The sequence below is a fragment of the Lynx rufus genome, unplaced genomic scaffold (assembly GCF_022079265.1).
Source record: "Lynx rufus isolate CCGP_SWC_20201006 ecotype Redwood Valley unplaced genomic scaffold, mLynRuf1.p SCAF_5, whole genome shotgun sequence".
Taxonomy (NCBI): domain Eukaryota; kingdom Metazoa; phylum Chordata; class Mammalia; order Carnivora; family Felidae; genus Lynx; species Lynx rufus.
In genome coordinates, this window is record NW_025814867.1 from 77,068,771 (window position 1) to 77,081,374 (window position 12,604).

The 12,604-nt window shown below is 45.0% G+C and overlaps 1 protein-coding gene and 1 long non-coding RNA gene across 3 annotated transcripts in view; one reads left to right on the forward strand and one right to left on the reverse strand.

The window, feature by feature from the left end:
• IGF2BP2 (insulin like growth factor 2 mRNA binding protein 2) overlaps positions 1-12,604 on the reverse strand; it is a 158,768-nt gene that overhangs the window by 5,808 nt on the left and 140,356 nt on the right. For both annotated transcript variants that reach the window (XM_047099321.1, XM_047099320.1), the window contains 3 exons: positions 5,160-5,228; positions 4,192-4,308; positions 780-854 (listed from right to left, as the gene is read on the reverse strand). In XM_047099321.1, the coding sequence (XP_046955277.1) occupies positions 780-854; positions 4,192-4,308; positions 5,160-5,228 (261 nt within the window). The remainder of the gene's footprint in view (positions 1-779; positions 855-4,191; positions 4,309-5,159; positions 5,229-12,604) is intronic.
• Positions 303-5,014, forward strand: LOC124526359 (uncharacterized). Its single transcript, XR_006965652.1, has 2 exons — positions 303-3,146; positions 3,264-5,014. It is a non-coding gene; the product is annotated as an uncharacterized LOC124526359 (long non-coding RNA).

Consider the following 12,604-nt stretch of genomic DNA (forward strand, 5'->3'; position numbering starts at 1 on the left):
CTTCCCCAGCCCCTACTTTCTGTCTCTGGATTTACCTTTGCTGGACATTTCATATAAAGGGACTCTCATAATATGCGGCCTTTTGTGTCTGTCTTCTTTCACTTCATGCAGTGTTTTCTAGGTTTATCCATGCTGTAGCATGCATCAGAATTTTGCTCCTTTTTGTGGCTGACTAATTTCCTACTGAGTGCATAGATCACATTTTGTTTATCCACTCATGAGCTGAAGGGCTATTCTTCTTAAATGTTTTCACATGTGTTAATGTTTTCTCAAATTTTCAGTATTTTTAATGATAAGGACTATACTTTTATAAATATGTTTCTTTTAGAAAACTCAATTTATAATTTTCCCAGGGGAGAAAAAAGGGCAAAAACAAAATGCATCCGACCAAACTCCCAACAAGCTACTGCTCTTTCCCCTTACACCCCATGGTTATGCCCCCACAGCTTGAAGGGTATAAAATACTAAAGGAGTCTGAGACACTTATCCTCAAAACTGTGGCTCAGGGGTCAGAGATAGCCCAGAGGAGTGTCATTTGAACTAGGCACTGACAATCTACATTTCCATGAGAGAGAAGGGAAGGAGTGCTCCAGGAAGCAGAGCTCCAGGGAACAACCTGGAGGTAGGCAAGACAGCATGAGTCTGAGACTAGTGAGCAGCAGCAGGAAGAAAAATCGAGGCTGGGCCTCGCAAAGCAGTCTTGAACATGCCTCTGAGATGGCCGCCACCTGCTAAAGGCCCTTAGCTACTGCAGGGCTGAGGTGGCCCCTGGCACTGACCTTGAACTGGGCTTCAGGTGGGCCGGTGATGATGACCATTCTTTCGCTGACATCTGGGCCTTCCGCCGGGGCAATCTGCAGTTTACAAGGCAAGAGGAAAATGCTGCTGCCGGGCTGTGGTCCCCAGTCCCCTCTCACATACTAGCAAGGGATTATGGTGTGGTTTCTGCCTTTGCAACTGCTGCTTTCACTCTGGGTCTTAGGAAGATACCACCATAGTGCCCAGTATCAAATTTGGGTCTTTGACCATCCAGGCAGACTTGGAAGCAGTGCAAGGAGTTCCTGCCCGTCCCTGCCCCGAGCACCTGCAATGACTGGCCTCCTTTTACCGAGCCAAGGGAGTCAAGAGCTCTAGGAGGAAGGAGGTGTAGGCTCAGCTAGCCCACCCAGGGCCCCGAGGGGGTAAGGGCTAAGTCCACAGAGGCACTACTGTGGAGCCAACTTGCAGGAAAGGTGCCCCTGGTTCTAGTTCTCAGCTCACAGAGGCAACTGGCTGCAAGGGAGAGTTGAGCTAGAGCATGAGTGGCCAGGACCAGCTCCTCCACGGCACAGGAACCAAGTGTGACAGCACCAGAGCAAGGATGAGGTCACCCTGGTCCCAGTGTCTGCTCTGCAAATCCCTCCCCTCCCCGGCCTCCATGTCCTCATCTGTGAAATTTGGAGGTGAAATCTGGCAAGCTCAATGCTGCCTTCTATTAGTGAGTCTATCTGCTCTATTTGTGATTCTGAGTTCTCTTGTAACACAACTCAATGACAAACCAAGCAAGCATGATTTTTGTTGTTGTTGTCGTTAGACTCATTTTATATTCTTTTCTGCATACCCTGCCTTATTCTGAAAATCATTAAGGTAGCTTTGAAAATGAAAACAGTGTAGCAAAACTAAAGTTAATTTAAAATGAGTTAAGGGTACACCATTTAGGAATGAGTCAAGCGTGAGGTTAGTACAACTGTCTGCCATTCACCAGCTAAGACCAGCAGTCCAAGAGCTACTCCTGTGCTCCTGCAGCTTTGGAATGACATTCCACCGGCAAACTCCCTCGAGAGCACCAGGAAGGAGAACCCTGTTTTATCACTGAAACAAACAGGACCTGGAGGGGAGGTGACTGCCGAGATCCCAGGGTGAGCAGGGGCGGGAGTAAGGCTCAGGAGATTTGTGTGGCATTCTGAAGCCTGCCGGATGCTCTGCAGGGCAGAGTGACGGGAGCCCAGCTGTTGTCTGTAACCAAGGCATCTTGGGGTGTTATCTTCCCGACCTCACCTCAACCCAGCTCCTGCCAGCACTCAGCCCCCACATATAAGTGTACAGCTCTCTCCCTGCCCTGGGAGCATCTCCCTGTGGCTGTGGTCTCTGAAGACAGGCAAAGCAGGAATGGAGGGTTCTTTAGAGTGAGATTATCCATTTTGCTTTAGAGAAAATGCTTTCAGTCCTGTTGAAAATAACAAAGCCAGGTCTGATTTTTAAAAGTAGAAAGCTTCTCTCACCAATACTTGGCTTCTGTGGTTTTCTCTCCTTTACTGCTATGGAGACAGGCAGGGATCGGGAAAGAAGGCAGCGGCTGGAGAAGCAGGATGTTGTGTGCAGCATAAAGGATGATGGGGTACTGCCAGCCTGCAGAGCCCGTTCTGTTCCCCTGGTCCTGCCCTGCTGTGTCTGCCCATCAGAGGCCATGAGTCAGGTGATACACCCCTGCTCAACCTTGCTGGGACATAGAAGGATGGTGGGGACGCCGTGGGGTGGAGCCCAAGGGATTGCCCTCTCTCTTAGTTTCCCGAAGGCCAGCTGGGAGTGACTCTGGTATAGCACTCAGGTTGCTGAGGTGGAAAAAACACTGGACCAGAGATCAGATCACCTGGTCAAATGTCGGCTCTTGTATTCTTTACCTTCGTGACCTTCAACACTCAGTGATACCCTCTGGGCCCTGTTCCTCACGGGCAACAGTAAGTGGGAAGCAAGTGCTCCGGCCAGTCCCAGTGGTGCTCAGCACACTACAGGGCAGCACAACCGATGAGGTCAGGGCCGGTCCTGCCACTTGTGTGCCTTGGCCTGGTCCCTGGGCCTCTCTAAGTCCCACTTTTCCCAGGGAAAAATAGAGGATTTCATGTCATAATCCCTTGAGCCCCTCTGAGTTGAAATCATCTCCTTCTGTCTCCTGCACGGTATCTCAGGCCACATGACTGGACACAGGGAAAGGCCCTTGGGGGCAGCCGGCCCAGTGGTCCTCCACGCTATACCTGTCCTGCCACGGCTGCCGGCATGTGGGCTGGGGTCTTAGCTGCAACAAGCCTGTTAGAAGCCATGGCCCCCCGTGTGCTGCGCTGCAGTCCGCCCGCACCTCAGGGCTCCCGCCTAGACTCTGCGCTTGGCAGGTAACAGAGCTGAGGCCTGAGACGGGAAATGATTTGCCCAAATAATACTCTTTGATGGTCTCGCTGCAATTCTTGTGCTGTACTACTCAGAATGTTTTGTTTTTGCTTTTTCTCCAGCACACTTGCTGTGGGAGAAATTCCAGCTCTTCTTGTGGAGAAAGCGCAAGCATTCTTTCTCTCCAAGTCATGAGACTTCTCGCTCGGAATTCCGGGTTGTCCCATGGTAGCAAATTATTTTACGTAACAACGGAAACTCTGTTTTCAAAAGAGTTTCATGAGGCTTGGGACGTGCTCAGCATTCTGCCTGTGAGTCAGAGCCGATAGCTGGGCTTGGAGCAGGACCAGGGTCGAATAATCCTTCCCTTTCAGCTTCTCGGGCGCTTCTTCACATGGCGCTCGAAGGGGCAGGATGTGGGTCTGTAACTACACTCACCACCATTTCCATAAATCAAGGGGCCTTCCTTCCTGAGCCACTCTGTGCAGTCCCAGGACTGCCTGTCCGGCTGTGATACCAGCTTTTGTTTACCTACACTTTTATCACTTTCCAAAGAGTTTTTCATCCAAACTACTTTCTTGAGAATTTGTGAAGCAGAGAGACTAATTAAAGCGTCAAAGCACTGATAACAGCGAAGTGAAAATGATGCTCTGCTGAAGTGCGCTCCCTTAGGTTGGGGAAAAAACCCTCAGCCTTTTTCTTTCCTCCCTCCCTCCCTTCCTCCCTTCCTTTCTTCCTTCCTTCCTTTTTTTTTTTTTTGCTTTATCTTCTTAAGAAGAAGACTATGGTAGCCCAAACAGGACTGGGTTGGCTTGTCTGTTACTAGAAATTTTTCTAATTCAGTTGTTAGTTGAGCAAGAAAGGAATGAGAGAGGTAAAGATGAGAGCAGATAGGATTAATCTTGGGGGCCAATTTGCCAGATCCTGTGGGAGTCTGTCCCCAGAAGGAGTCAGCGTTGCTCAGGACTAGCAGAAGGAACAAGGCACATGGGGTGGGAAGGTGGTGATGGAAGAAGGCGGGAAACAGGTGGCTGTGGAGAGCAGCTTTACCTTGATGGAGGCCCCAGCGAATCGAGCCAGCTGTTTAATGTGCGCCCCCTTCTTCCCAATGATGGCACCTACAGCCTGGGTCGGGATGAAGAGATTCACAATCTCCTGCTCTGGGTACTGGAAGGGCAGCACAAGACAAGACATCATTCCCACTGGGTTGTTCCATCAGGCACTCAGCAGGTACCTAGCATCTACGACGAGCCGTGTGCTGTGGGAGCCCTAATACCCAAGGAAATGGTCAAAATGGTGCATGGGATGCTCCTGCGGCCTAGTTGCTGCAGGTGTGAGGCCTAAGGAACAAACCTGGGCACAGGGAGCACTACATGACAATCGAAATGGGAACTCCTCTTGAGCAGCTCTGAATTTGCTGCATTCAGAAAGCTGTCTGTTCACAGGCTTTCTGTCATATGCAAATGTGATAGGTAGTGCTCGCTCCTGTGTCTTTATCCAAGAAATCAATACTGTTATTAAATATACCTGGCCTGAGGACAGGGTCCTGAGGCACTTTGTTAGAAGAACAGGAAACAACTCTGCACACCTTATAGCCATGACTGGTGGGATCTTCACCAGAGTGACATCAGGTTCGAAAGAAGGTAAGTAAACCTGCCGTGACCATGCCACATGGTGACAGCCCAAAGAGACCAGGGGTCGTTCCCATAGGGGTCTGTGGGAATGACATGACCCCATTTGTTCGAAGACCTTTAGAAATGCTCTTCTTTGCTAAACACTATCTCCTAATTTTATCTCTTGATCATTCGTATGTACCCATTTCCTGCCACCTGTGGATTTGTAAGCATTGGCAGGAGTGCTGACTGTTGGGGTAGTTTGGTGTCACTCACAGGAAGCCCTGGACACATAGGACCCAGCACTCATGCCAGGACGTTCACTGGTCAGTCCACCACAGCCTATGTGGTACCCGCCAAAGGAGAGGGAAAAGTGGCCGACGGGCTGAACCGAGGGGCACTTACGGAGTGGTGATGCGGGAACGGCCCAAACTGGTGAGGGGGGTACAAGCTGGAGAAGTATCCGGAGTGAGTCTGCAGCATGAAAGAAATAGTCGGTCAGCGGCTGCCTACAGGGACATTCTCCAAACTCAGGGAGGCAAGATTCCCGCACACAGCACAGGCTCTGCGTACCGTCACCTGGCTCCATCTGGCCCCTGGCAGCTCAGATCTCTGCTCCACTTCTCCCACCGCAGCACTGAATGCCTGGCTGAATGTTTATCACGGTTAAGCTGCACCATGCTTTAGGCCCCTGGGAACTTACCACCACGGGAGTAACTCTTTGAACCTGCCCTCCCTCAGACAGGCAGGCCCAGTGGCTTCTATTTTCTGGGAAGCCACGGACTGTGGATTAAAAGGCACAGAGACAGCAGGACAAAATCTAGAGTTATTCACGGCCAGCAAATGTGCTCCTGGGAAGCCAGGTCTGTGAGCTCCCTCAGAGAGTTTTGAAAGGAATGGAGAGATTGAGAATGGAGGGATTGAAAATGAGGCTGAGAGAGGAGTGATAATGAGTGAATAAATAGCATCATGTGTGAGTGTGAGGGAGGGCTGGGAGGGAATAGGAAGACAAATGTGAATAGAAAACAAAAGAGCTATTACAATAACATTTAAAAAGTAGCTGCTTTTGGGACACCTGGGTGGCTCAGTCGGTTAAGCAACTGACTCTCAATCTCAGGTTACGTCATGATCTCACGGTTTGTGTGTTCGAGCCCTACGTCGAGCTCCACGCTGACCGTGCAGAGACTGCTTGAGATTCTCTCTCTCTCCCTCTCTCTGCCCCTCCCCTGCTCTCTCTTTCAAAAATAAATAAACTTATGGGGTGCCTGGGTGGCTCAGTCGGTTAAGCACCTGACTTCAGCTCAGGTCATGATCTCATGGTTCGTGGGTTCGAGCCCCGTGTCGGGCTCTATGCTGACAGCTTGAAGGCTGGAGCCTGCTTCGGATTCTGTGTCTCCCTCTCTCTCTGCCCCTCCCCCACTCACACTCTGTCTCTGTCTCAAAAATAAATGTTAAAAAATTCAAAAAATAAAAAAATAAAAATAAATGAACTTTTAAAAAAAAGCTGCTTTTTGTTGAATATCTAATATACAAGGCACTGTGGTAGGTAATTTATTCACAAACTCTTCATCCTCATAACAGGCCTGCAAGACAGAAATAGGTCTGATATCATACATTTGTACAGGCAGTACACTGACAGAATCCGCAGTCTAGTTAACTGCACTTTGCATAAGGCCACATGAATGCTGGCACACCTGTTACAGGAAAGGAGGTGAATGGCTCAGAGCACCACAGGGTCAATGTCTGTGGACCCGCCCTGCAAGATGACCTCCTAGGCTTCTTACAGGGGTCTAGTGTTTGTCAGAGGGCCCTTGAACAAATCCCGTCGTGTTCTCAGTCTCCCAGATCTCCAGATGGACTTTGAGTTCCATATCACAACTTCATCTTATAACTCACTAGGGACCAAATGAAAGGGTTTCCCTTTCTGAGCTTGGAGAGTGGACTTCTGGCCTCGGGAAAGAGGAGACATGGACACTGCAGGAGGGGCTTCCCTAGGTGCCTAGGTGATCACAGGGCTGTGCTTAGGAACTATTGTGTAGATGCAAGCCTTTGCTCTCAGGTTTTGGAAGGAAGCTGTAGTGACACCTCACACCCACAAGAGGGTGCTATGAGACCAGCATTGCCTTGGCACCTTCCACTTCAGACTGGAAGCTGAGTGAAGAGGGCTTACCTGGTCCTGCTTCTTCCTTGAAGGGCATTCAGCTCCAGACCCTTCCTGCAGGTCCCTGTCCTGAGCCATGTAGAGTGAGGGGAGAATTTCTGTGGCTTTCTGCTCAAAGCTCTACCTTGGGGAAAGGATGCTTCCCCTTGCTCCCCCTCCATTTCCTCTTGCAGGACATCCTTTCTTTCAGGCCTCAGAGCAGCAATAATTCTTTTGAATTGTGACTTGCCTTTTCCTCCACAAACTCACATGAGACCAAGAATAGACCAGCCACAGTGTGACTCCTATTCTGGGTTTGAATACTCCCAACATAAACACTGTATCAAATTTAGACCTACCACTTGGGTTAGGAGAGAGAATTAGCTATAAAAGTATAAAAAGGACTAATTCCCCACTCCTCCTTGTGTTCACGAGCTACTACAGTGGGAAAACTTGTGTGTTCACGAGCTACTACAGTGGGAAAACTTGTGGGGAAAGAATCCCAAACTTGGCAGTCAGGAGCTCGTTTCTAGCAGAGGTGCTGGCTTTATGTACGTTAAGTTGGTTTTCGGAATCAGAATACTCATAAGACCGGAGTCTGAATCATCAGCTCCATACAAACTGGAATAATTTATTCAACTCTTCTGAGCCTCATCCACAAATGGATTAAAATATCATGTCTAGATCTAGAAAATAAAATATCTAGATCTTTTAGAAATTAGATCTTCTAATATGTTGTGAGGGTTCCTTCAATCGTTTGTTCATTCATTTATGAAAAAGATATCTGAGCACCTATCATATACAAAGCACTGTTCTAGGTGCTGGGGACACAGCTATTAAGACAGAAAAGGTCCCTGCTACCATGGGACTTACGTCCTATTGGGGAGACAGACAAGTATTGTGAAAGAAACAAACAGGACAACGTGAGGAAGCAAAGCTGTGGAGATTAGGGTTGGGATGCCAAATTTAGCTGGAACGGCCCAGGAAGACTCTCTGAGGAGGTGACCTCTGAGTTGGGCTCCATGGAGGAGAAGGAACTGCACACAAGGCACTGGGGAAGGAAACATTGTAAGCAAGATTCTTAGAGGTGCTGAGCTAGGACAGGGGTTGGCCTTTGGAAAAACAGAAAAGGGGCCGGTAGGGTAAAAGCTGCAAACGATGGGGGGGCAGGCAGTCTGAGATCACACAGGGCTTGTGGGCCTTGGTCTGAACTTGGATCTGACCCTATGAAGTACCATGGACGCCCCTGAAGGACGTTACGCGGCACTGAGTGGGGTCACAGGAGTGGAAGGATCTATCATTGGGTACTGTAGTGCTGAACTGTTAGTGTTAAAAGACTACTTACTTATTAACGAAATGTATGCTTAAAGCACACGATTTCCCAACCTTCTATGGATGGAGTCTACAATCTCAACTGGAGGAAGGTTTTCAAAACACGCTTCATCACAACTGTCAGAGAAATCACCCGCTGATGACTTGAATAAATGTTCTCTTTAATGGGAAAACAGGTTGCAGCCATCTGATGAACCAAGGGCCCAAGGAGGGGGAGGTCGGCAAGGAAGCCCACCCAACCCAACACAGCAGTTGGTCTCACTGTCCCAGTTTGACAGTCCCTAGTTATTTTACAAAGGAGAAGCTCTTTTATTTATTATTTTTAATTACTATTTTTTTAGACGCCTCCTTCCCCATGTATTGCTTCCACAGACCCTCCATCTGAAGGTTTAGAAGCCACCAGGAACCACATGAGCTCTTTTTGGTCTTAGGCTGCATCCCAGGATAAGAATTCCAATGCCAGAGAGACGAGGGGGCGGTGAAAAAGCTCCTTTATCTTTAAGAATTTAAGAAGCATTATGACACTAGCGAGTGGGGGAGGGGTGTTACAGTAAAGGTGACCCTGCCAAGTGTGTCCCCACCCCCTGCCAACAGAGGCTGCAAGGTGGGTGGTCATTATTATCCACCGGTTTGTGTTATACTCTCAGTTTGAGGGAAAATGGTGTCTGCTCTTCCTTTATGCTTCACTCTGCTGGGGGGGGGAGGGGTAGGTAGAGTAGTATATATCAAATGCATTAGTAAAAATTAAAAAAGCAATTATAAACAGTTGGACCTGCTTTTCCTGGAAGAACTGCAGAGTCTTTAGTCCCAAGCTGCTATGTATGACCATAATCATGATGTATGATTTAGGTGACAAACTGAAGCATGAAGAAATCACGGAGTGGGAAGAGTGAGGGCTGGGAAATGAGCAGTGGACAGAGCAAGTGTCAGGCATACAAATTTCAAATACTGAAACAGCTGTACTGTGAAGAAAGACTGATGCCACATTGCAAAGATGGTGGATGCTCTCCCTAGGAACCAGGAATGTGGGCATGGGCCTGGGGGGATGGAGTGGACTCGGCCAGAGGGGTCAGTGTCGTGGGCAGAGCCTCTCCAAGATTCAGAAGGTACACCATTCTACGCCAGCTTGTCAAAGGGCCTCTCCACAATGGCTGCTTATCCACCTCTATGTGTTCTCAAGGGACAACCTCAGGAGCTGAGGAAAACTAGAAACTGTTAAGTTAGCAAGAGGCAAAGCCAAGACTTGAGCACAGATCTGTATCTGACTCTGCAGCCCAAGATCTCAACTACTACCCCCAATGCTGCCCCACATGGAACATTCTGAATTCACTGGTTCAGGTGGGGCCCATGGCATGTTATGAAAAACCTCCCCTAAGGATTCCAATATGGCTTCTGTTGAGTTTATTTAAGTATACGAATGGACAATTAAAATTATTAGATGTGTATGAAGAGTCAGGAGCATGGAAGAAGGGAGCAAAGCCGAGCAAGGCAAACAAATGGCCCAAGTGAATTCATTCAGAAAACAGAACTTTTTAAAAAAATTTGATTTGACTTCATTCATCTGTAAGTATACTGCTATGAGAAAAGATCAATCAGAGACCTAGATTGATTTGGAAAGGAAAAACTCCACAAAGGCTGTATAAATAGCAGAAAAGACACTCCTAAAAAGTCCATCAGTGCATCAGAAGATTAACCCATGCAAAACAAAAAGAAGGAACTGGATATGAGAACGGAGAAGAGCTATAATCCATAAAGTGGGAATTTCAGAAGGACAAAATGAAATGGGGGGAGGGTGGGAGGGAGAACTAATACTAACATGAAGTACAGAAGCAAAAGATTTTCCTGAACCAAAGAAAAACGTGAATCTTCAGATCAAAGGGCAGAGACTCACATTTCTGAACTCAAGTGTAAAGGCAAAATACTAAAAAAAGGCAAAAACAAAACAAAACAAACAAACCAAAAAAACTCTTACAGACAGAAGGAAAAAAAAAAGCAATCTACAAAATAAATCAGGCTGGTAGCACATTTATCTGAAAAAAAAAATACTAAAAGTAATGTTTTCAGAGTTGTAGAGGAACTATTACTCTAGAAATTCTAGACACCCAGTTGAACTTTCATTCATGTGAAGGGAAAAGAAAAGAAGGGCATTTTCAGATCTAGAAAGGTTTAGAATTTATATTACATAAGTGTAATTGCTGAAAAAAGTTGTATAAGGAAGCATTCCTGACAAACAAACAAAAAAGCCCCCAAATAACTCAAAAAATGAGAGGATATGGAGCACAAGAAACCATCTGCAGTGGACAAAGTAACCAGTTACAGTTTAGCTAATTCTAAACCACAGGTTATGAGACTGTGTATTCATTAGGAAAAGAAGCCGAACAGTTTGGAATAAAATTCCAGATTATTTCTAGAGTGCTATGACCAAAATACATGAAATAAAACTTATTAGAATAAAAAATCTGACAAAACCATAATCATGGTGGGAGAAGAGCAAACTCCTCCCATAATAAGTCATACAGATAAAAATAATCAGATAGAGGATATGAGCCACCAATCAGAAGCTTGCTTTTATAGCTATAAACACAACTTTGAGCCCGTCAGAGAAGGTGCATCCTTCCAAATGCCCACGAATTAAAAAACTGACCATGCATGAGTAAGGTCACAAAAATCAGAAACGCTGCAATAACACTGTCTGAATACCAAGTATAGAAAAGAACTGCAAGATAACAAAAAAGAACCCATCAACTACTTAGAAATTAAAAACAAACAAAGCCCTGGCAAATGTGGTTAAGGAAAAAAAGAAAACACAAATATATGATGCTAGGAATTACAAAAGAGTAATACACAAGTTGGGAGACTTAAAAGGCAATAGTCCATTTTGTACAATGTTATGCCAACACATGTGAAAGCTAGATGAAACAAATACCTTTATGGACAAATAAAAACCAATAAAACCAAGTCAATAATTTATAATAAACTGAAAAGTTTATAAATGATTTTTCTCCAAAAGGTGGTAGGCCCAGATGTTTTATGGATAAAATCTTCAAGGAACAGAAAAGTTACATATTCTTTAATTTTCCCAAGCATATTAAAAGTTGGTCATCTCTCCAATTCATTCTTTTAGGAAAAAAAATAATCCTGCTGTTAAAGCTGTCGAAGAGAGTATACAACTACAGTAATTATAGCATAGACAAAGAGATGAATGGAGCAGAGTCCAGGAACATAACTAAGTGGGAATTTAGTGTATGAGACACCTGGAATTTCAAACTAAGTGATTAAATGGTACATTATTCAAGAAGTGATTTGGGGAAAACTGGCTATCCATCTGGGAAAAAAAAAAAAAAAAGATCTTTTTGTCAAAGTTTAAGTCAAGATAAATTCCCTATGAATTACAGATACAAATAACAATCCTCAAAATCCAACAATTAAAAATTATTATAAGAAAACATGGGAGAATACCTTTACAGTGTTGGATGGGACATGTTTTCTTTAGCATGACACCAAAGGCCAAAATACAAAACATCACTGATTTAACTACCTTACTTCTTAAAATTTCTACATGAATTCTGGTGAAGAGAAATCTGTGAGAATTTAAATTGCATATACCTTTTGATGCAATAATTCTAGTCTTAGATAATTTACTTTTGGATAATACACATTGCGCAAAGACTTATGAAAAAGAATATTCATTTTGACCCTACGTGTAGTAGAGAAAACCTGGAAACAATTCAAATGTCTAAAAATAGTGTGCTGGTTAGAAAAATTATAGTAAATTCATACAATAGTATACTATGTAGACATTAAAGAGAATTAGGTTTAATTGTGAAAAAATGCCCAAATAAGTGAAACAAAAACAAAACCCTTGTAATTCTGTGTGTATGACATGATTCCACTTATAGTTTTGAATAATATGATTGTATATATGCTTAGAAAACATTTTTGAAAAATGGAAACATAAAGGTGCTATACTTTGGGGGAGTGGTTATTGGGTAAAATTTGGGTAAGAGAAGGCAGGCCAAGGGACATGTTTATGATTTACTTCATACAACAGTTTGTCCAAAATATATTTAAAATTATTATGGCACAAGACACGACAAATAAAGCAAAGAGAAATAACAAGCTGGTGAAAAATACTTACAGTATGACAAGTGGATAATGGCCTTAATATGTAATTAGCTGTTACAAATCAGTAACAAAAAGACGGAAAATAAAGATGATGACAATAGCACTATTTTTACACAGAAATAATTATGTGCAGGTTTTAACTTACTCAAAAACCCTTACAACAACACCATGATATATACAATTACCACCCCCATCTTATCGACAGGGACACTGAGATGCAAAGAGGTTAAGGCATTTGTCCGAGGTTAAAAAC